Source organism: Clupea harengus, chromosome 17 (genome assembly GCF_900700415.2).
Source record: "Clupea harengus chromosome 17, Ch_v2.0.2, whole genome shotgun sequence".
Lineage (NCBI taxonomy): Eukaryota > Metazoa > Chordata > Actinopteri > Clupeiformes > Clupeidae > Clupea > Clupea harengus.
In genome coordinates, this window is record NC_045168.1 from 19,669,436 (window position 1) to 19,694,435 (window position 25,000).

Consider the following 25,000-nt stretch of genomic DNA (forward strand, 5'->3'; position numbering starts at 1 on the left):
CTTGAAAACATTGTATTTATAGTAGTAACAATGTATGGGTGAGTGTCTGTGAGTCTACAGCATATGTACACATTTACCTGCTTCCTTTTCCCTCTGCTTTTTCATGTCTGCTCTGACATCCATAGTGAAAAGTAACATCTGATATACTGTGTGTGTGTGTGTGTGTGTGTGTGCTTGTGCAATAACATGCACGATGTACAGTCTTCTCACCTGACACGGCTGTTCTTGCTGTCGGGGTCTCTGGCTGTGACCACGCCCACCTCCGTGCCGATTGGTGCGTTCTCGTAGACGTCCATGATGAAGTAGTCCATGGAGAAGACGGGCGGCTCGTCCACGTCGCCGACGGTGATCTTGAGGGTGGCCGTGTCCTTGAAGGGCCCCAGGTACGAGTAGCGCGGGTCCAGGTGTGTGTTCACTCCCTCGATGTGCAAAGTGTATGTCTTCTTCTTCTCATAGTTCAATGGCTAGGACGAAGTAACATATTTCATTACGATATTGAGTATGTGTATGAGTTTGTGTGAGCATGGGCACATGTGTGTGTGTGTGTGTATGTGTGTGTGTGTGTGTGTGTGTGTGTGTGTGTGTGTGTGTGTGTGTGTGTGTGTGTGTGTGTGTGTGTGTGTGTGAGTGCAAGAAATTAACTGTGTAATATGCATTTATTTTGTGTTTAACAGGACCTTATTCCAAGCCTTCTGTAAAGACAGTACACAGCATGAAGCTATGGCAATTATCATCAATGATTTAATGAATTCCCTTTATTGATTTAATCTGAAAGACTACAAAGTAATGCTATAAAAAGTAAAATAAACAACTGCATTCACTAATGGGAAATGTTTTTGCAGCCATATTTAAATCTCAGGAGCATTTTATAAACTTTCAAGATTTATTTTTGCCCTAAGGCCTTCTAATTTTCTGGTGCGAGTGTGTGAGACTGTGTGTGGAGGTCATCACTTCATTCAACATGGATTGATTAATGCACTCTCATCACACATCCATCATTCAGCACCCACACTGAACATACACACACATGTACACACAGTGGCTCAAGTATTAATACACACCGACCCACTACACACAGACACACACATACACACACACACACACACACACACACACACACACTGGCTAAAGTATTAATCAGTGAAGTCATGGTGCTTTGAGCTGTTGCGTTCGGTTAGTTGGATTAATGATTAATGCACGGGGAATATGCCAGAAAGAGGCCATTCAAGGGCAGAAGGAGATGGGAGAGGAGAAGGGAGAGAGAGAGAGACAGAGTGAAGAGGAGAAGAGAGAGAGAGAGAGAATGAAGAGGAGAAGAAAGAGAGAGAGTGTGAGGAAAAAGAGGGGTGATGGGTGGGCGTGAGTGTGAAAGCAGAGGGTGACTGGGAGTTCAGCGGAGACCACAGTGACAGGGAGGCAGACGAGGGGAAAGAGGCAGGCTGAGTGCCCACTCTGGTGCTCGGGTCAGTGGGCAGGAAGACTGGGTGCAGGTCCAGGTACAGCTGGAGCTGGAGCTGGAGCCTGCGCTGGTATTAGGGTCCAGTGAGTGCTGGAGTAGTGGGGCTGCCTGCCCTCCAGAACTGATGCTGGATGGGTCTAACAGGCGGGCGGGCAGAGAGAGAGCGAATGCTGCATACTAAGTGGATGAAGAGCCAGTGTGTTGTGATCTGTCTCTCACACACACACACACACACAACACACACACACACACACACACACACACACACACACACACACACACACACACACACACAGTTGCTTGCTTGCACACACAGTCACATGGACAACCCCCCACACACACACCTTCCTGAGGCTGATGACCCCCTCTCGTCCGTCCCTGCTCGTGCCGATGGAGAATACGGTTGCAACCTCGGTGTTGAGGATGCTGTACTTGATCTCGGCGTTGGCTCCCAGGTCTGCGTCATGGGCAGCAATCTTCCCCACGGGCTTCCCCACCTCGGTCGACTCGGCCACATACAGCTGGTAGTTCTCTGGAGAAAGGAGACACTTTCAGTGTAACCACATTGTCTTCTTGTGTGTGTGTGTGTGTGTGTGTGTGTGTGTGTGTTTGTTCTGTGACAGTTGTACTATTTATGACCTACATCATGCCATGTTATGTCGTGTCATGTCAGCAACAGACACACTGCTTATCTTACAGTACCACTGACAAGCTCTCAATAAGATCTATATCAATCTGGATTTGACAGAACAAACAGCACATTAAACATCACTTGCAGTACATGTTGGGATAAGACCCTTTACATTTGCAAGCATGGCACTACCAGCAAATACATCCATCCCCCACTCCCACCCCAAGACATGAAGTCAAGTAAAACATGATCATGCCATTGAGATTGACCAGTTCATATATCATCATTGTCATTACATTGTTATAACAATTCTACCAGATTACCAGTTGTTGTGCTGTTGTTTGGTCTTGTTATTGAATAAGAAGATGTGAAACGGACATAATGTCAAAGGAGAAGATTATAGCTCATAAGTGAAGTTTAGATTTGAATGATTTTAATTACGTCCATGCATTCTGCACTGCTAATTAGGTAGAGCAAAGAGGTAGAGGACAATTAAAACGGTGAGTCATTGCATCATAAAAACACAGCCATATGAGACAGGGTCTGTATTAGCACTTCATTAGAGAAGTCATATTCCTAATTATCTCTCTATACTCTATACTAAAAATATCTCATCATAAATGTATGCTGCCACAGGCAGAAAAGATGAGGGAAGGAGAGGACACACACTCACTCCGAGTGATATCAGAGAGAATCTCCAAACGCATACTAAACCATGTGTGTCTATAATTATTGGTGTGTGTGTGTGTGTGTGTATAGGTTACGAACTAGTGTATATGTATATAGCCTGTGAGGGGATTTAGGAAGTTTACATTACGTGTTGACATTGATAAGGACCATGTTGATGATGGGAGTGTATTGTAAGTATTGAGTGGTACGTCCCTCATTTACTCTAAAGCTATGTTTTTTACGATTAGTAAGTGATGGTGACTAGTGTGTGTGTGTGTGTGTGTGTGTGTGTGTGTGTGTGTGTGTGTGTGTGTGTGAGTCTGCTTGTGTGTGTTTGAATTACTTTAAGAGAACTTGGGTGGGGTGTTGCTCTCACCTCTCAATGTGATGTTGATGGTGTGAGTTGTGTGTGTGTGTGTGTTCAGCTTACTCTGAGGGAACTTGGGCGGGTTATCGTTGACGTCATTGAGGGTGATGTTGATGGTGTGAGTTGTGTTTGTGTGTGTGTGTTCAGCTTACTCTGAGGGAACTTGGGCGGGTTATCGTTGACGTCATTGAGGGTGATGTTGATGGTGTGAGTTGTGTTTGTGTGTGTGTTTTCAGCTTACTCTGAGGGAACTTGGGCGGGTTATCGTTGACGTCATTGAGGGTGATGTTGATGGTGTGAGTTGTGTTGTGTGTGTGTGTGTGTGTGTTCAGCTTACTCTGAGGGAACTTGGGCGGGTTATCGTTGACGTCATTGAGGGTGATGTTGATGGTGTGAGTTGTGTTTGTGTGTGTGTGTGTGTGTTCAGCTTACTCTGAGGGAACTTGGGTGGGTTATCGTTGACGTCATTGAGGGTGATGTTGATGGTGGTGGACCCCGAGAGACCCCCCACCTGGCCTGCCATGTCCTTGGCCTGGATCACCACCGCGTAGTGCTCTCTCGCCTCGCGGTCCATGTTCGCCAGTGCCGTCCGGATGATACCTGCACACACACACACACACACACACAAAATATACACACGTATATTAGTTGGAGTTCTCATAAAAGAATGGACAGAACACTTTTTTTTAAAGATTTATTTATGGGCTTTTTAGCCTTTTATTTTGATAGAACAGTGAAGTATTTTTGGACAGGAAGTGAGGAGGAGTGAAGAGGTGGGGAGAGGATCGGGAAACGACAGCAGGCCGGAATCGAACCTGTGTCCCCGCGGGCATTGTAGCCCGTAAATGGGGGGCTTATTGGCTCACACCAGAGTGCCCTCCTGGACAGAACACTCTTAGGAAAACCAGGTGTGTGGTCTAGAACCCTGGGTTCTTTGGCTCATCTCCTTCAGAGTTCTACTTGGATTCCTCTGGTGACAGATTTCACAGATTCCTTGGTTGTCAACTTCCTAACTGTTTTAGGTTTTTGCGTTATTTTAAGCAAAGAGGAGCTCTTTTTGCCAACAAACACTTATTTTGCAGAAGAGATAGAACAAGTTCCTTATCGCAGTTCACTGCGATATAACACAATGGTACATGACGAATGTCATGGCTACAAATCGAAGCATTTATCTATTCACGCCTGAAAGGCCGCGAGATCTGTCAGCGCGCGTCCTGCCCCGCCTTCCAGGAGCTCTATAATATCATAACGCGCCCTCAGATCTTCCTCTTTTGAAACTTCGCAAGACGGAGTGAACATCTCTGATATATCTCAAACGCTTACCACAGTCAAAAGAGTTTTGTGTGCTTTCGCTCTCTACGGGGTTGGTGAGTTATCGGGTTCCTTAACCCTCACTAGCTCAGGCGCCACGAAAATTCATTGGCTTAATTCATTGGCTTAATTTCATTTGAAAGTAGTTGCTGGCTATCCTTGCTGCCATGGCTGGCTAAGTCCTCTGACTAGCCTGCTAGCTTGCTAACAACGTGTTCGTTGCAGATAGTGTGCTTGTTTTTAACATTCTTCTCTACTTTCAGATTGATAAAGATGCCAGACACTCCCCGACTGCGGTCACGTCCGTCCCAAGGGCGCCGCCACCGTCGGTGCGTGACCTGCCTAGCAGGGACCACGCGGAGGGCGCCTTCTCAGGCGAAGCCCCTGTCTGTCCCATCTGTGCTAGCCTCCCCGCTAGCTAAGGGCTACCAGGCGCCTTGCGTTCTGGAAGCGCAAGGACGCCGAGGAGACTGCAACTAGTTCCATCCGGAATGAGTGCGTCTTCAGCCTTGGACTTGGTGAGCGTGAGCAGTCGCCTGCGGCGGCAGCTCCGCTCCCGGGTCTCTCCCCGTCTCCGCCGCCTGTCAGCCCTGGGGGCTGCGGGCAGCGAGGCTGAGGAGCTTCAACCAAGCGGTGTCCAGGCAATCCCCCACGATGCGCTCGAGCTGGACACCAGCCTGGATGATGATAGTCTGCGTAGACTTCTCCGATGGGCGCAGCTCAATCGCGGAAGCAATGCAGACGAGCCATGACGTCAGGTTGCGGGTGGAGACACCTCCTACCTCGTCTCGGCTCCTGGGCCAGCAGCTCCACGAGGTTGCGCTGAGAGCAGCCAGCTGCCTCGGGCTCCCTCTCCCTCCCCCTCCCAGTGTGCGGTCCTCGCTGCTGGACGGGGAGTTCTATGCTGGCCCGCCACGTCAGTTCCCTCCAGCATCCCCTTCTTTGAGGAGGTGCACGAGGAACTGCAGGCGACATGGGCGATACCCTACTCGGGCCGAGCCCCGGTGCCGGGGTTCGCGCCCTACATGCAGCTCCACACGGCTAAGGAGAGGGGCTACCTCTCCTTTCCTCAGGTGGAGGATGCAGTAGCGGGCTAACCTCTCGCCCGCATCCCCCACGATGCGTCTCGGCCAGAAGCCTCTCCTGCCCACGCGGGTGAGCAGACACCAGGCTCAGCTGGCAGAGAAGTCCTACTTGGCTGCAGGGCAGGCTGCCTGCACGACCAATACGGCTGCATTGCTACAGCGCTACCAGGCAAAGCTCCTGACTGAGCTTGCCTTGTCGCTGGGGGAGGGATCACCCGTCTGTGGCAGAACTCCGTCGCGCGACGGATCTGTGCGGCTCAGAACTAACTCGGTGCACGGCACAGGCACTGGGGAGGGTGATGGGTGCCGCGTGGCTACCCAGAGGTCTCTGTGGCTATCACTGGCTAACTGTCCAGACAGAGAAAAAGCACCACTCCTCGACGCCCCGGTCTCTGTCCAGGGCGCCTTCGGGGAAGCAGTGGTCACAATGGCTGCCAAGTTCGAAGAACAGCAGAAGAAGCAGAGAGGTATTCCAGGCTTGGATGCCTCGCCTCTAGTGGCGCGGGTGAGACGTCCTCCTCAAGGACACACCACACCCGCACCGGGCCGGAAGAGAAGCGGGTTCCGGCTCGCCAGCGCCTCCAGCAAAGGTATCCACCGGGCGAGGCTGGCAGAGACATCCCTTCCGCCCTCCAGCGCAGCCTGCAGCACAACAACCAGCTGCGCGCCCTGCCCAGGGCGCAGCCCAGGCTCCGCGGCAGCACTCCGCTCGCCGCGGCGAGGCAGAGGGAGACCTCAGGCTCCCTGACCGTGAACAGTCAGCCACTCGTCACACGGGGGGAGCGGTGGAGCCCACACCGCCTCCAAAGAAATCAGCCCGTCGCTCACATGTGGAAATCATGTCCAGCACGTAAGCAGGTTTTCACAAGCACCACAATCATATGTCCTAACTCCTGTCCCAGATGGCGCAGTGCCCAGGCATGCTTGTGCAACTCCCCCCGCGATGCACACAGGTGCAATCGCACCCTCAATTTTTTTTCGAAAACATGAGGGGGCAGCCCCAGATCTCGTCCCCTCCCTAGGCGGAGTGGGTGTAGATCTAGGCTTAGACTCATTGACCATGAGCGGGTTAGTCCCCGACAAATTCAACTCAGAGCACAACCTACCAGGTTGTGCAGAAAGTTGGCGCGCATGCGCAGTGTCACCATGGGTGCTAAAGACGGTCTCAAAGGGTTACGTTCTGCAGTTCGCCCGTTCCCCTCCGCCTTTCAGCAGAGTAATACAGTCTTGTGATACAGCGAGAACAGTCTCACTTCCTACGGGGAGAGATTATCTCCCTGCTCAGAAAAAAGGCCATAAGCAGAGTTCCTTTCAAAGAAAGGAATGCAGGCTTCTACAGCCGTTACTTCCTCGTACCCAAAAGAGACGGGAATTATCGGCCTATATTAGATCTACGTGTGTTAAACAAAGCACTCATGCCGCTACGGTTCAGAATGTTGACCCCACGCAGGCTTGTGCAGTTTATAAGGCCAAACGATTGGTTTATCACGATAGACTTAAAAGACGCTTATTTCCACATTCCGATCCACCACAGACATCGGAAATATCTGAGGTTTGCGTTCGGAGGAATAGCGTACCAATTCAACGCACTTCCCGTTCGCCCTGTCCCTAGCGCCGAGGGTATTCACAAAGTGCGTAGAGGCAGCTATCGCCCCATTACGTCTACGCGGCTTACGGTGTACAACTATTTGGACGACTGGTTAATTGCTTCCCATTCAAAAGCTGCAGCAGTGCAGGATGGCCATCTAGTGGTGGCACACCTGTATCGACGGGTTTGTTGTAAACAGAGAGAAAAGCGTTCTCTGCCCCAGGCAAGTTACGCATTTTCTGGGTATGATCTTAGACTCCACCTCCATGGAGGTCAGGCTGTCTCAAGAACGGATAAGTGCCATCAGAGCATGCGTGCGCCAGTTCCGACGGGGACAGTCAGTCTCGTCGCTGCGCTGCCAACGCCTGTTAGGAATGATGGCGTCGGCCGCTATAGCGCTCCCGTTAGGGATGTTTGCGTATGCGGCCATTCCAAATATGGTACCTGTCTATGAAGCTCAAACGCAGTCACAGACAGGCATCGCAGAGTAGTGGTGTCCTCCAGATGCCAGGAAAGCCCTGCGATCTGGAGAAACCCCTGGTTTCTCGCCGCGTCAGGCACTAATGGGCATAGTGTCACGTCGCGTGGTGGTGACCACAGACGCTTTCCACCAAAGGCTGGGGAGCGGTCTGCGAAGGGAGAGGCAGTGAACGGTCTCTGGTCTGTGACAGAAAAAGCCGCGTCTCACATAAATGTGTTAGAGCTGCGAAACAGTAGTCCTAGCTCTACAACACTTTCTGCCCAGGCTGAGTGGTCAGCATGTACTAGTGAGGACGGACAACACTGCGACCTTGGCGTATATAAATCGCCCAGGGCGGAGTGCGCTCCCCGTCATTTACACCATTGGGCGACTCGCCTGCTCCTGTGGGCAGCGAGGCACGTCCTGTCCCTCAGGGCAGTTCATATACCAGGCCACCTCAACTACGGTGCAGACCTGTTATCGAGGGGCGATCCTCGAGCAGCAGACTGGTGCCTTCACCCACAAGTGATAGGTCAGATCTGGGTGCGTTTTTTCAAGGCGCAGGTTGACCTGTTCGCGAACAGGCAGAACACCTGCTGCCCGCTCTGGTTCTCGCTAGGGGGCGACGATCCCCCACTAGGCATAGACGCGCTGGGCACCAGTGGCCAGCCCTACCCCTATATGCTTTTCCCCCGATCCCGCTCCTCCAGCAGGTGCTGTGCAGGATTGCGGGCGAGGGCAGGGAATTGATATTGATAGCCCCCACTGGCCCAACCAGCCGTGGGTGGCAGATCTGGTCAATATGTCAGTGCAGCAGCCTTGGGAGCTGCCTCTACGGAGAGACCTCCTAACGCAGGCGCACAGGACGGTGTGGCACCCCCATCCGGAGTGGTGGCGTCTCAAAGCCTGGCACCTGAAAGGTGCAGGCTCATAGCGTCAGGCTTGTCGGACGCGGTGGTGGCTACAATACAGAGTGGCCCGAGCTGTATCAACACGGGCTCTGTATACGCTGAAGTGGCGCAGTTTTGAGCAGTGGTGTGCTGCGCGTCAGCACGACCCCGTTAACTGCGGCGCTGGGCGTTATTCTCGAATTCCTACAGCAGTTGTTTGATGAGGGGAAGGCGGCTTCTACTCTCAAAGTGTACATGGCTGCCATTTCAGCCTGCCACGCAGGCATTAATGGCAGTTCTCCTGGCAGTCACCCGCTAGCGTCACGCTTTATGGCGGGGGTGAGACGGCTCAGGGTGCCAGAGAGACACCCTCATACCCTCTTGGGATCTGCTAGTGGTGTTACGGCTCTCACAGGGCCTCCGTTCGAGCCCCTGGAGACAGTGGACATAAAGTTTGTCTCTTTAAAGACCGCGCTGCTGCTGGCGTTAACGTCAGCAAAACGCGTTGGTGACATGCAAGCCCTGTCAGTCAGTCCATCGTGCCTTCAGTTCTCGATCGCTGGTGACAGAGTGGTTATGCGACCTAATGCTGCTTACACACCTAAAGTGGTGGTAACCCCATTCCGCAATCAGGTGATTGAATTAGCAGTTTTCTCGCCTCCTCCTTTTGCGTCAGCAGAGGAGGAACGTTTGAATAAACTCTGTCCAGTGCGCGCTCTCCGCTGTTACGCAGAGCGCACTAGAGCTTTCAGACAGTCAGATCAGCTATTCGTGTGCTTCGGTGCACGCGCAAAAGGCAGACCTCTATCAAAACCGAGCCTCTCCCGTTGGATAGTAGAGGCTATCGTGTTGTCTTATAAGAGCTTGTCTTATAGGAGAAGTTGCATGCGCACTCTACGCGGGGGGTCTCGTCTTCCTGGGCCTTACTAAAGGGCGTCTCAGTGGAAGATATTTGCAAAGCTGCAAGCTGGAGTTCTCGCCACACTTTCATTAGATTCTATATGTTAGATGTGGCTGAACCTAGTTTTCTTCATAGCGTTCTGCGGGCAAGCGATCTCTGAATCCCTTGGCCTGAGAACGATAGATATGATAGGTGTGTTCATCAGTGTCTACATGTTATGTTGCACATGAAACATCCCAGGGTTTTCTTACGGGCGCAGGATCGCGGATCCCTGTCGCCTATGGTAAAGGTGGCCCTGTTAAATTCTTGGTGTTCTGCAGGCGAGCGATCTCTGAATCCCTTGACCTGAGAACGATGTATATGATAAGTGTGTTCATCGGTGTCTACATGTTTGTTGCACATGAAACACTCCAGGGTGGTTTCCTACAGGCGCAGGATCGCGATCCTTGCCACCTATGACAAAGGTTGCCCTGTTAATATGTTCACCGCCAGCGGCCGTATGAACCTCTATGAGGGCAAAGGCTTCAGTAGAGCTGGTGTGTGTAATTGGCTGCCACTGTATTATCACGCGGGAATGTATAGGGTCCCATTGTGTTATATCGCAGTGAACTGCGATAAGGAACGTCTCGGTTACTTACGTAACCTCGGTTCCTTAAGCAGGAACCAGATATAACAAGGTTGGCGTGTACAGTGTTACCTTGGATTGATTGTCTTGCTCAGTTTCTTTCCGAGGAAGATCTGAGGGCGCGTTATGATATTATAGAGCTCCTGGAAGGCGGGGCCAGGAGCGCGCGCTGACAGATCTCGCGGCCTTTCAGGCGTGAATAGATAAATGCTTCGATTTGTAGCCATGACATTCGTCATGTACCATTGTGTTATATCTGGTTCCTGCTTAAGGAACCGAGGTTACGTAAGTAACCGAGACGTTTTGTGTCATCAAGGCACAATATAAGCATATAAGACTAGTAATTCAAATAAAAAATCATCAAGCCCACCCAACCCTCACATTTCTTACGATAGAGACACACACACACACACACACACACACACACACACACACACACACACACACACACACACACACACACACACACACACACACACACACACACACACACACACACACAAGCAAGCACTACTTCCTTACTGGAGAGAATAGTCGCACATCAAGGGCTTATGAAGAATAATCACATTATTTGAGAGTTTATGTAAAAAGCCATGCGACATAAAATATCCTCTTCTCTGATCTTGGCTCCATCTTGGCTCTCGCCGTCTTTCAAAGGCAAGGTTAGCCTTGGGGTACACACAAATACACACACACACAATCACACACACACGCATGCACACACACACACGTACACACCATCCTTTCTCCATATTTCATTGTGTTTCAAATGCCTTCACAACCTTGGGTGTGGAATGGATACAGCTTTTCATGGCACCCATTCAATCACATTTATAACACACAAACTTTCAAGAACACACTCATTCTGTTCCTTTGCATCACTGACACAAACACACACACACACTCACACACTCACACACTCACACCCCCCCCCCCCCACACACACATACACAGACAAAAGCATTAACCAGTAGGCACAGTTGTTGAGGTAACTTGCACTTTCAAGTACACCAGTGCTCTCTCTGCGGCAGGTGAACTGGTGCTCAGGTGTGGTTGGTTATTCCTGATTGGCTAGGGGATGAGAGGCCTGCTGTCTCCACTCTGGCTGTTCTCGCTTCCTCTCTGATGGCGTTTGGTTTTAGTTTGACGCCCCCCAGACACGGACATACGCTACACTTTTCCTTTCTCTTCTATATTAACGTTCTTAACATTCTTTCGAATTTAGTATTTAGTATTTCTTTCGTTAATGTACTTATTTTGTACAATCTGCGTGTGGCCTCCCCTTCATGTCACCATGTTCAACACACACTGTCGCGGTCACTGCTTGGGGGTAAGGGGGAGAAGGAACACATTCACACATCTTTCACACACATCTTACACGCGCATTTTCACACCTTCGTCAATGCTTAAGCACCTACAGCCCTGAAACGGTTGCTGGTTAATGGACCCATACATTAATCATGGGTAATTGCAGGCAAGCATGCGCTGTACATGTCTTAAACATGACACTATATCCAGAGAGGCTGTGTTTAGCATGAATAAACCCCAGTCAAAGCCACTTACCTTATTCAACTGACAGCGACATGCTATGGTTCTATATAGCAACTAAATAGTTACAGCAGTGCTGGTTGTATGCGGCGGCGGTGCTAATTTTATGTAGATGAGCTCATTATGGTAATATCGTTAAAAATGTCTTTGCTGTGTTTTATTCAAGCTACACACAGCTGAAACACCCACTTCATCATGTAATGCTTGGCAGTTTCACTCTCACTTATATATTCACACAGTTGCATTTACTGGACAGCAACCTAACCCCTCGCATGCAATCCAGCATTCAATCACTGATATTGACCCTGAGGAGATGAAGTGTTTGTTTGTGTTAGTCATTGGTTCATGCATAAGGGAGCCAAATGCATTTCTTACTGGTGGTGAGCTCCTGGCTCTCAGTAACTCATAATGTAACGCCATGGCTGGCTTTGGCACTGAGACGCGTGTGAGGGAGGAGAGGGTTAGATCATTAAAAAACGTTCACTTACAGCTGTTTTCTCAATCTACACCAATAGCCCACGGCTCTAAAAAAACTTGCTCAACCACGCTACACTTCAATCCAAATATCTCTCTCTCTCTCTCTCTCTCTCTCTCTACCTCTCTCTCTCTCTCTCTTTCTTTCTTTCTCTCTCTCTCTCTCTCTCTCTCTGTCTCTCTTTCTCTCTCTGTTTCGCTCTCCCTCTCTCCTAACATTTTGCTTGAGGTAATTTTCCTTAGCTACTGGTGAACTTTTATGTGCCGTGAACCTGTGAACCTCTCTCAGTGTAGCGGCAGTCTGCCCAAAATGTCACAGCATGCTGCGAGTCGAGTTGAACAAAAGCCACTGATGGATGCTGACAAAGAGCCTACGCTCCCCAAGCCCTGAATGTGTGTGTCAAATCAGAATCTGTGCCACAGATAGCACAAACATCCTGCTCTGATGGAATGAAACAACCTGTCCTCAAGAAACACCCGTATTGCTGCATCGCAGCCAGACCACGTCGGCCCGAGTCCATAATCTGCTGGGGCAAAACACTTCGGTTCCGGGGGGGGGGGGGGGGGGGGGCAGGGAGTTGAGCTCTGGTACCAAGCTGAGCAGGACAGGGTGGTGTGGAGGTGGAGAAAGACAGACAGAGAGAGCGAGAGAGAGCGAGAGAGAGAGAGAGAGAGAGAGAGAGAGAGGTCGACCTTGACGGAGAGTGATAACAACAAAGGAGGCTTCACGGCCTCTCTTTCATCTCCTCCATGCCCTGTGTCTCATGGAGACGAGCCGGGGGGAGACAGGCATGCAGGTGTGTGTGTGTGTGTGTCCATGCAGGGCAGGATTGGGTGTCCTGAGAGCGTCTGTGGCTGTAGGAACGGGACGCCTGCAGCTCTGGATTAGGCGCGTGGTTTCTCCACCGTGATGGGCACGAGTGGGTATCGGACAAGGAGAATTGCTACCAAGCAAAGACAATGAGTACACACACACACACACACACACACACACACACACACACACACACACACACACACACACACACACACACACACACACACACACAGACACACACACACACACACACACACACACAAAATATACATTCACTCTTTCTAAAGGATCCTCTGTTGCCATTCCACCCACTTTCTCTGTTCCATAAAGATAGAAAAATAACTAGACAGAGAGGCAGCACCCACTTGCCTAGCATTGTTACACAAACTGCATATTAACCTGTAGGCTCGTCACGTACACACACACACACACACACACACACACACACAAAATCAGTCACCAGTGAAAAAACTTTGAAGCCCATCGCAGGCACTGGACTCCCAGTGTCGGCTAATCAGGGTTTTCCCCCTGCATATGAAAGAGCTCATTAGTGAAGCGGCCCATCAGCAGACACACACACAGACACACACACACACAGACACACACACACACACAGTGGCGGTGATGAGGTGACACGAGTCTGTCGGAGATGATTCCAATCAACATTGTTTGTCAGACTTTAAAGGACGAATGAAATTCATTACTCTCCTCTGATTATGAATCAAGGGGGGAGGCTTCTCCTCACAATCTCCATAATTCTTAGTTACGCCTTGTAATGAAATGGCACAGAGAGTCACTGGAAGTTCTCTTAGATCGCTGAAAAGTGAGAATGAAGTGTGTGTGTATCTATAATGTATTCATCCATGTACAGGATATGTCTGTGTATATTTGCATTTGTTGTGTATTTGTGTGTGTGTTTTGTCAGGGAAAGGGGATAAATGTGCAAGGGTATATGCATGCATGCGTGTGTGTGTGTGTGTGTGTGAGAGTGTACGTGTGTGTGTGTGTTTGTGTGTGGTTGGGTGTGTGTGTGTGTGTGTGTGTGTGTGTGTGTGTGTGTGTGTGTGTGCAAGAATATATTTCTGTGTGAGTGTGTGTATGTGCAAGAATATATTTCTGTGTGAGTGTGTGTGTGTGTGTGTGTGTGTGTAAGAATATATTTCTGTGTGAGTGTGTCAAAACAGGAAACCAGTGTGGTATAAGACTAGCACGTTCTTTAGGCTTGGGTAATACACCCTCAGGCAGCTTGTAACAGCATGGAAAGGTCAGACAGTGAGCTAGACGAGCTTATTATCTGTCCACTCATCTGAGGACAAACACCAGTCACCATGTCAGATATACTGGGAGAGAAGGAATGGATAGATAGATACATAGTTACATAGATAGATGTGTGTGTGTGTGTGTGTGTGTGTGTGTGTGTGTGTGAAAGAAAGCGAGAGTGAGAGAGAGAGCGAGATGGAGAAATACTGTTATATCATCATTCTGGCTTTAGACTTGGCAACACTGTATGTGACTTTGAATTTCCAAGAAAGCGATTGAGTGAGAGAGCCACAGATGACATGCACTCGAATAAGTGTTTGTGTGGGTGAGTTTTTCTATCATCTATGATCTCAGTAAATGTACCTCGAATAGCCAACACATTGCTATGGGCATGTAGCCTGCTGGTGAATGGAAACACCTCCTTGTGTCTGACTCAGGGTTACCCCAGTAGAGGCAGGTTTGGCCTCATTTCTGTTACCCTACTTCTGCTCCCGGGAGCTTGGGCTACCACATGTTGCATGCCACTGAGGACCACCCAAAGCACTCACAATAACTCCTCATACTGGGTCTAAAAACAGACAAACTGACCCTAAGTCCCGCTGCTATGGGGTTAGGCTCTGCATAATACTATATCTGTTTGTTTTTGCATGCAATAGTCATCAACAGGAGTCTTTGGATGGGATTCTAAAACAACAAGATGCCATCATTGCCGCTTACCCAAATCCTGCAAATAGATGACAAACTATTTTTTACCATAGAAACCAGTGCAGATCCGAGCACAGAAATCCACCAAAGGGCAGAAGATGTGTCAGATTGCATACAACAGGTTTTTCAGGAAAGTATTGATCATGATGACATAGAAGTTTCAAAACCTCATGTATCAAATATGATACAATACAGGATTAAGTAAAATAAAAATGCCATATGTTGGTCAAACCAAAGAGGGTGAATTTACACTAATGTTGATAAAACCTATATTAGGAAGCTGACACCATATCTCTGTTTACACACACGTGTGCACGAGTACATGAAGTATTACATATTCAATGGAATTCCATATCTACTACCACCTACTTCCAAATGGCAGGACTCAAGATAAAGGAATCATACTTGCACCTTGTACCGTGGAGTTTCGTTTACAGTGGTCTTCTCCTCTCTTAAAGCCACGGACGATGACAAAGTCTTTAGCATGTGAATAGAACAACTAACGAAGGGGTGGATGTTTATGCTGTCCTGCTGGTGCTGTGACTGAGAGATGTCTATCGTTTCGCTTCATCTTAGGTACTTTTTAAATGAGCGTATTAATTGGAAGAAAAAGCCTTTAAGATTTATGGCAACGTTATTATCGAGTTGGTGTGATAATGTGGTGTGAAGATTGGATCTCATTTTCTCTGCTTCGGTGATGATGCAGTCGACTTCAGGGGGTTAATTAATAACATCGCAGTGGGCATGTAATCACCGATAGTTTAGTTTTGCTTTAGGCAGAATGCCATTGACTGGAGCGTTTATGCGGGGGCGTCTTGGCCCTGTTGTGATGAGAGTCTGGAACATTCTGTGAGCTCCGTGTGTCAATGACTACTTCCTTGGCTCCTGGGGGATTCCGCCCAGCGAGTTGAAGCGGTTTGATGTGATCTGACAGCGAGGCATAATACATTTATAAAGCCTTATGGCACTGGCTGGAGGCGAGATGATCCCCCCCCCCCCCAAACCCCCCCACCCCCCTCTCATTGGGTTAGACTCTTCAAGGCTTTTAGCTCAGACTGTCTTCAGTCTGGCTGCCCTCTGTCAGGGAGAGACCTGTCTGATCCTCACACTCCACCCTCTTTTTCTTAGTTGTTTGTTGTTTGTTTGTGCTAACTTGTACTGTCCAATGTGTCTCTCATTTTTATGTATTTTGTCCTACCTCTCACACCTCCCTTTCTTTCTGTCAATTATGCTTTTTCCTTTACACCCTTTTTTCTCTCATCATCTCTCTCACTCTCTCTCTCTCTCTCTCTCTCTCTCTCTCTCTCTTCATAACATTTCACTGCTCTTCTATGCACAAATACAAAATCAAATTCAAAATTCAGGAAGCTTTTGAAATAGATGTATGCCTCTACACTTTCTACTATCTTCTAAGAAATACTAAGGACAGAGCATATAGAAAGCCGTAGACATTTACGTCACTCACACCATGCCTCCCCTCCCTCCCTCTCTGTCTCTGGTTCATACTGAAGGGAACGTTATTGGTATGCAGCATGGAATCTCATGAACTTACTTCCCTAAACTCAAAACTCTATGGAGAGGAATGAACGCCGCAGTCCATATATCTGTGTGTGTGTGTGAGAGAGAGAGAGAGAGAGAGAGAAAGAAAGAGTGTGTGTTTGTGAGAGAGAGACAGAGACAGAGAGAGTGTGTGTGTGTGTGTGTGTGTGTGTGTGAGAGAGAGTCTGTACGTGTGTGTGTGGGTGTGTGTGTGTGTGTGTGTGTGTGTGAGAGAGAGAGAGAGTCTGTACGTGTGTGTATGGGTGTGCATGAGTGTGTGTGTGTGTGTGCAGTGTTGTGGGGAGCGGCCATGACAGGCAGCATTACTCCTGTGGTCCGGAGGAAAGGAGACCTTGGAGCCGAGCCACCTGCTCCATTAAAACTGAAGAGATAACTGCACTCCACCTCTCCCCAACATGTCCTATTCTCTCCCCCTCTCACTCTCTCCTTCTCTTGCTCTCTCTCCTTCTCTTGCTCTATCTCCTTCTCTTACTCTCCCTCTCCCTCTCATCTTCTATTCTGTTAGATGTGAAGTAGCATCTCTCTCTTTCTCTCCTGTCCCATACTGTCAAGCGTGACTGAGTCTCCACCCCTTCTCATCCCCATCTCTCATCCCCGTCTCCTTTTCTCTCCTTCTTTCTCTCATCTCTCCCCTTCTTTCTCTCTCTCCTTCTTTCTCTCGTCTCCTATTCTCTCCTTCTTTCTCTCGTCTCCTATTCTCCCCTTCTTTCTCTCTCTCCTTCTTTCTGTCATCTCCTATTCTCTTAGAGGTAAAAGGTCTGCCAATGTTCCATGCGTGTGTGGAGGAAACAGAAGAGGTGACTGCAGTGTGTCTGTGTGTGTGTGTGTGTGTGTGTGTGTCTGTGCAAATGTGCATGTGCATGTGTGTTTGTGAGTGTGTGTATACACAGGTGTGTGTATATGTGTGTGAAAGTGAGTGAACATGTGACAGTGTGAGTATTCACACATCATGTGACATTACTGAGTGTGTATGTGTGTGTTGATGGAAATTGATATTACCATTAATTTATATACTTACCATCGCATTGCAAGTATGTTCTCTTGTGTGTGTGTGTGTGTGTGTGTGTGTGTGTGTGTGTGTGTGTATGTGTGTGTGTGTGTGTGTGTGTGTGTGTGCCATGTGTATTGACAGTCTGGGCACACACCTGGGAAGCCACAACCATGGCCTATGCTAAGTAGGCCTCATGAATGTATGCTCTTGACACCCCAGCAGACATCCTGCCTGCCTTAGACATCATCTGTCCACCATCTTGCCTTTGTGTGCGTGTTCCGGAACCTTCCGTAGGAAGGTCACCTCCCCTTCCCAACCTTGACCTGTAGAAACATTCCCAATGTTGACCTATCACCCCCAATGTAACCTCCCATGATTGACTGGTATTTAACCTGTAACACTGTGGTGCCTCTTTAGTCTTTTGCCTGCCTCTACTTGATGTTGGAATTGACTCCCTGCAGGAGTACCTTGAAATACACCTCCAGAAATCTTTTATTCGCCTCGTGGTCTTTTGTCTAAAAGAGTGTCGGCCTGGTAATTCCCATTATATGGTCCTTCGAGCCGGAGGAGATCTATATCTCCCCGAAACAGCAGAGAATCCGAGCCGACGCTTCATACATTGTGAATGGGACAGGTAAGCTATTTACGCTCATTCTATGTGCAGAATTGTTTTGACTAGAGTACATAAGGGTGTAGGCTGTGAACAAACGTTGGATAAATTACTTGAGGTCCAGCGCACATACTTCCAGTGTTGAATTTTTACAGGGTGAAAGACGTTTTTAAATTCGCAATATTAGCTGGCCGAGCCATCGTGCCGGTGCAGGCATTTGCTTATCAGAGCAAGGCGGTTTGATTCGATATCCGAGTAAACTGTAAGAATTGCAATGGGTTGGGTTGAGGTGCGTGGTAAGGGTAATCTTGATCATAGCGTGGGGTTTTAAAATTGCCGTCAAAGGCATTTAAACTCGTAGTTCAAGCTGGCCGCAGTTTAGAGAGCTCAGTTGAAAACTTTCTGCACATAGACTAGTCCCGTTCACTACAATTGACTTTATTGTTCATTAAAGGGACCAGGAAGAGTCAGTTTCTGAGGTTTGTTTCGGCGTGCTATGTGTTTGTCTGTTCCATGTTTTATGTTCATTGTGTAAGCCTATGTGTGTCGATCTGCGTTGTCCTGTGTTCTTAAATGGGTAACTTTGACTATCAGTAGCGACTGCGCATGCTCAAACAGCACTATCTGGCCCATGGCTGAAATGATCAAACTTTAGCCAGTTAGCAGGAGTGAAGACTTATAAGATGGGCCTACATGACTTATTACTCCGAGATAAGATCATTGTATGTTGTGTTACAATTACGAGTAATTGGGAGTCCTGGGTGTATATGTTTAAGGTACATGGATATAAGATGCATTTTCGGAGAAACGTAAAATAAATGATTCACATTAGCTGGGCCCACGATAGTCTTGGGAAGCCCCTTTTAAATAAAAAGCATCCCCATGCTCGTTGTTCAATTGACCGGCCGCTGTCTGATAGTAAAGTGACACCATTGAATAGTGAGGAGGCAGACATCTGCTAACTCTTTGTGTTGTGTGTTGCATACGTGTGTAACCTAAATTAATTTATCTTGTCTTTGTTTCCCCTCGAGTCAGTCAACGCGTGTCCTGAGCGAACGAGTGCGTGTATGTGTGTATTGGCTGGGCAGCCGTTGTATGAATGGACTTAACACGACTCAATTCCACTCACCGACTGAGTGAGAATATACCAGGACATACTTTTGACCACTGACTTTGTTTTGTTTATTGTCTGGTATGATTTAAGTCTGACAATGCCTTGCTTTACCTTGTATATACTTTTCAATGGTGATAGCATCCAAGCTATCATATAGGGGGAGTTGAAGGCTCTTTGTGACTTATCTACTGACAGTGCTTAAACTATTTTATGTTATCCTTTTATTTTGTTGAAGTTTGTGCCTTTAGTGCTTACACAATTTTATGTTATCCTTTTATTTTGTCGAAGTTGTGCCTTTTGTCTTTGTTTGTTCCACCCTTATCCCTGTAAGTTTGCCCAAGCCGTGTGCTTTGATTGTTGTCAAGTATATTGATGTTTCCTGCTCTGGCTGTTGCATGGTGGTTATTGTGTGAGCATATAAATGCTCATATAGGGGACTGATGGAACTAGAAATATTGCTATTCTGTTGTTGTAAGACATTAACCCCTTATTTTGTATCTGCAACTCATTTTGGATGTGTACTCTGTTTCACTGAGACCTGAACAAGTGGCTTGTGAACCCTCCCCCCCCCCAGATAGGCTCCTTCCTGCTACTCTTTGTGCCATGGTATCACCCCCTCCCCCCATAGGTGAACCCCTCACCCCACTGTCTCCCCCTTCCTCTCACTTATAGGTGTGGTCATCCCCTCCCCTATTGTATTCTACCTGACTGAAATGTATAAATGCCAACACATTCTGCTGTCAAGTAGGCCTTGCTCTGAGCACCAAGCTGAGAGGGGGTCTCCACGCCGAAATAAACTCGAGAAACCTGACTTCAACTCTCCGGTCCCTTCTTCAACTTAAGCGTGCTTATAGATTCCATTAGTGTGTAAAGTATGTACCTCTATGTGTCTGGTTGAGGGTATGTGTGTTAGAATGAGTGATTGAATGTGTGTGTACAGATGTATCTGTTGCTCCAGTGCAGAGTGAGAGATGTTCAATCAGTGGCCCATTCCTGTGGTCAGAGATTGCTCCTCGCTTTGGAAGTGAAATTGCTCTGCGACTGACATGACACACTGAGGCAGATTGTCTTATCTGTTTATCAATCAGAGATGAGGGGCATGACTCTCAAAAACTATGCACCAATGCAAACAAAGAAATGCACACTTGAACACTCACACACACACACACACCACACCACACACACACACACACACACACACACACCTCCTCTTCATCAGTCTGCATGGAGCTCCCAGAATTCCCCACTTACTGTTTTCCACCGGGCCACTGCAGCCCTCTGAGGCCCTCTGAGGCGTCTCCGTGGAAACCAGTCTGCTCATTTCCAGGCTCTTCCTCTCACACACGCCACTCTCTCTCTCCATTTACAGGTTTGTGTGTGTGTGTGCGTGTGTGTGTGTGTGTGTGTGTGTGTGTGTGTGTGTGTGAGTGTGTCTACACACTGACCACTGGGGTCAAGTGGTTAGCCTCAGCCTCACCTCCCTCTTTCTCCAGAGGCATGATAGTGATAGACCCGAATCACTTAGAAACAGCCCCCTGTATCTCCCCCTGTTGTCAAGCAATGAAGACATGCTCTTCTTAGCTCCCATGGTCCTCTGAAGGGGACAGTCATAAAGTAAACAACCTGACATGTCAACCTGTTCTGTGCTTAGATTAGAATCCCCTGCATCATCAGTGTAACCATCTGTACAGACGTCATTCCTCTCTGTTCACCTCATAGCCAGAGGAAACATGCTGACTAACCGTGCTGATTTTACATGCTGACTTTACTAGCTGCCTTGTATAAATGTTATGCCTTTCCCACTGCCAGTTAGTCACTTTCTAGCTCCTGTGCTTGAGGTGGCTCCCAGCGCAGGATGCTCTCTGAAATAAACTTCAAATACTTGACCTCGTCTCCCTGGTCCTTCTTCAAGTGTTGGCGTTTGACTCAGAGTCCATCAATAGCACTGACTACGACTTATTTGGTGGTAATGGTGGCACCAGAAGTCTCCTGGGGGGGTGGAGAAAAAGGATTATGGGAGATAAGGACCGCTCTGTTCCCCTGATTCACCCCCTGGGGGGGGGGGGGGGGCATGTTTTATTGGGGCAAAGGGGGGAAAGCATCACTGCCTTCTAGTGATCTCAATCCAGACCCGCACAGAGCTGTGAGAAGATAAATGCCCTGACGCCGGGGGTCTTCGGCTCCATGGATGTCCCCACACTCACGCTCTGTTATCACCCCCAGGGTCAACAGCTGAACTTATGAGCAAGGTAATGATGCCATTATTTCCCATTTGGAGGTGGGAATGCTAGCTTTTGCGATAGAGCCATCATTTCAGCTTCAATCCATAAACTGGCAGGCTCTGCTGATTTCATCCAGTGTATGTACATTATAGTGTTAAGGATTGAGCATCACACAGATGGTATAGTTACTTTAAAAAGGTTAATGGGCAGAGCTGTAGCTAGCTATCTACATAATCCAACCACACCAATTCCCACTGAATGTGCTGCGATGCTGGGGACAGTCTTTGCTTTGCTAAAGAGACTTTCAAACCTATGACAAGGCTACAGAGTATAAAATCTAGACAGTTCAAAAAACAATGTATAGATATATATATATATACACTCTCTGTGTGTGTGTGTGCGTGTGTTTGTGTGCTCACGCGTATGTGTGTGTGTGTGCAGACGCGTATGTGTGTGCGTGTGTTTGTATCAACGCATCTCTCTCATTCAATATAGCATCAATCCCAAATAACAGCGCATGACCAATAATGTAGTGCAATTAATTACAGCACAGTCGCCCATCTGTTCTCTGCCTCTAAGTCGTCTAAAACCTTTAAAGAGAGCTTTTAAGGGGCTGTTATACACTCCGTTCGGTATTGCCGACAGGTTTTGGGCATGTTTCTCCTGTAGCTCCGGTCTCTTCCTGTTCTGGCGTTCTCTCAGCCTGAGTGGCTGTCTCTTTCATCTGATTGCAACAGGAAGTGTTTAATCTTCACTGTGATGTGTGTCGACTCAAGCTGCTCAGCCCAAAGCCTCCAAAAGTCCCAGATCAGCAGAGAAATTAGCCTGCTTAACGACATGTGCATGCGGGGGGAGTGTGAGTGTGAGGGTGTGTGTGTGTGTGTGTGTGTGTGTGTGTGTGTGTGTGTGTGTGTGCGCATGTGTATCTGAGAAGCCGGTGAGTGTGGCTGTAAGGATGCCGGTATTTATGTCTGTGTGTGTTTGTACGAATATTAATAAGCAATGTAATGTGTTTGTGAGTGTGTGTTTGTGTATTCACATCTTGTGTGTGCACAAGTTGATGCTTTCATCCTCAGCTTTACGGTCAACTCTCAATCTCACAACTCTCCCTTTCAAATTTATCATCATTTTTTCTGACATCCAAAAAGCTTTGGTGTGCTAAATATGAAAAGGGGAGTCTTGACCTGAAATATTAAATGGTTGGATGTTTTTTTGTGTTGCCTATTTTGTACTGTGAAGGATCCTGTGATCTATGCACCAAATGACGGCGTAGCCTTGCTAATTTGTTTGTCTTTGTCTTGTGTAATGAAAAGATCGAATGACCGCAGTCATCTTTAATATTCAAACAATCCCCTTCCCCAACTCTGTGATTAAGAAGACATTGACGGGGTGGTTATTTAGTCTCTATCCTTTCCTTCGCTTTCTTCATCTCCCTCTCTCTCTCTCACTTCTCTTTTTCTCTCTCTCTCTAGATTGATTTAATAGCGGTTTCTTGTTTTTCCACTAATCCCTTATTGTCACCTCTTTGTGCTGACTGCCACCTGTCCTGATAAGATGTCCAGGAGCAATTATGGGCGAGACGAGTCTGTGCGTGCGCAGCTAGCTGGCCTGATAGCATCTCTCTCTGAGCAGATGACTGCTGCGGTCGCCTTTGCATGGATTTAGAAAAGGACAGATCCATTAGCTCCAAGTCGATGACATTCTTACATGCCTGCTGGACCTAGCACCTCCCTAAGATTACGGACAAAACATCTTTCCACAGCGCAGCTTTATAACAACAGAGTGACTTTGGTAATCAGTAATCTATTATAGGATTCTGAAATGATGTATTTAAAATTCAGAGACACCGGGTCATAAGAATTTGTTCTTATTCCGTAATGTAATCAATTTGACTCATGGCAGATCTATCTGAAAAGTGATGAGCAGGGATAAGCATATTGTCCATCCCACCGTGTGCGGAGCTATCTAGCAGAGACTAATGACCAGCCAGTCAGTCTGAAGGCCTCCAGCTCTTGCCTCAAATTCAGGACTGTCAATCAGCCCGTATGAAAGCTCCTACCTCACATTTACGGGCTGTCAGTCAGTCCATATAAAAAGGTGCTGCCTCATTTTTTCAATACTGTCCTTCAGACACTTTGTACAAAGCTTCCTGCTTCATATTTACCCCTGTCACTCAGTCAGACTGTGTGGAGACTCCTGAATCATATTTACGGCCCGGGCAGGAACGTGGCCACAGAGTATCGGAGCAGCTCAGAGGAGCCAAGCTGTGCCCTAGGAGATGGGTTTCCCATAGGAGATGGGTTTCCAGTACCAGGGCCCCCTTCTTTTCCTCATTTACATTCACAGCATCAGATGGTTTTAGCTAACACAATGTAAGGTAGAACATCCACATGCATTTCATCAGTATGGATTTTCAAAGTGAAGAACCTTTATCACCTGAATATCAATATCTACACAAGCTATACATTTGCCCGAGTAGTTAAAAATTCATGAATTCATTATTATTATTATTTTTTTTATATCAACCGTCTAAATTGTCCGGTCAGCATAACCAGGAGGACAAAGCTACAATGGCATTCACGAGTTGTCTCTCTGTTATGAGTGAGTGATATGAAAACACACCAGGTGTTTTACATGTCAAGAGCTAGGGCGAGCTCCATCTCTGCATGTGTGCCTGCTGTCACTCAGTGCTTATGCACAGCAGGCAGCTGGGCCACACAGTCCACATGCAGAGTTCTGCCTCAGTTTGGCTCTCATCACTCAGACTCCTGGATCATAATTACCACTCAGACAGGGATGCAGGGATGTGGTGGTGGTGTCTCTGTGTGTGTGTGTGTGTGTGTGTGTCTGTGTGTCTGTGTGTGTGTGTGTGTGTGTGTGTGTGTGTGTGTGTGTGTGTGTGTGTCTGTGCGTGTCTGTGTGTCTGTAAGCAGCCAGGGCGGCTCACTGCAGCTGAGCACAGCTTGGGGATTGGCAGTGACAGTGAGACCGGGGGCCTGCGCCTTTGTCCAAAATAAAAGCGACGGAGCAGACCGCCGGCGCAGTGGCCCTCTAAATGCTCAGAGCTCCTGACAGCTACTGCCGCTACAAGCTTGTCGAGCAAGTCTCTCACACACACACACACACACACACACACACCTAACACACACACACACAAACATTGCTGTCACTCAGCAAGTCACCACACAGTGCTGAGATATCACGAGAGGTTCAGTGCAACTAGCTGCGGGACTCACGGCTTTCAGTGAACAAACACAAAGCAGACTATTCTCAGGCCTCACAGTAGGATAAACAGGACTGACTTCAGAACCCTTTGTAGGATTTATACATTTGGCCATGAGGCATTTCCTAAGCACGAGGAGTTAACGTCACAAGCGCACACAGTTTGTTTCACCGACTGGAATCTCATGTAGGAGGGTAATGTAAAGATCCCCGCCTCCACAAAGGATGGCTTAATACGCAGAGTCACGTAGCCAACCTATGAGGTCAGAGGTGCTGAACAGCTGGCAGATACAGGCACGCAAGTGAAGCATGAAGTCAAGAGGAGAGCAGTTTTTCATAAATAACACAGGTTGTGCTCTGTGGATGTCCAAAGTGTACATTCACTCTGTGGGCGCCTAGAACATTTATTACGAAGAGTACACACACGCACGCACGCACGCACGCACACACACACACACACACACACACACACTCTCACACTCTCTCACACG

The 25,000-nt window shown here is 48.0% G+C and overlaps 1 protein-coding gene across 1 annotated transcript in view; it reads right to left on the reverse strand.

The window, feature by feature from the left end:
• Nucleotides 1–206: 206 nt before the first annotated feature.
• LOC116224347 (cadherin-18-like) overlaps nt 207–25,000 on the reverse strand; it is a 77,403-nt gene continuing 52,609 nt past the window's right edge. The window contains exons 5-7 of the mRNA XM_031583654.2: nt 3,559–3,726; nt 1,804–1,991; nt 207–464 (exon numbers count right to left, since the gene is read on the reverse strand). Coding sequence (XP_031439514.1) covers nt 207–464; nt 1,804–1,991; nt 3,559–3,726 — 614 coding nt within the window. The remainder of the gene's footprint in view (nt 465–1,803; nt 1,992–3,558; nt 3,727–25,000) is intronic.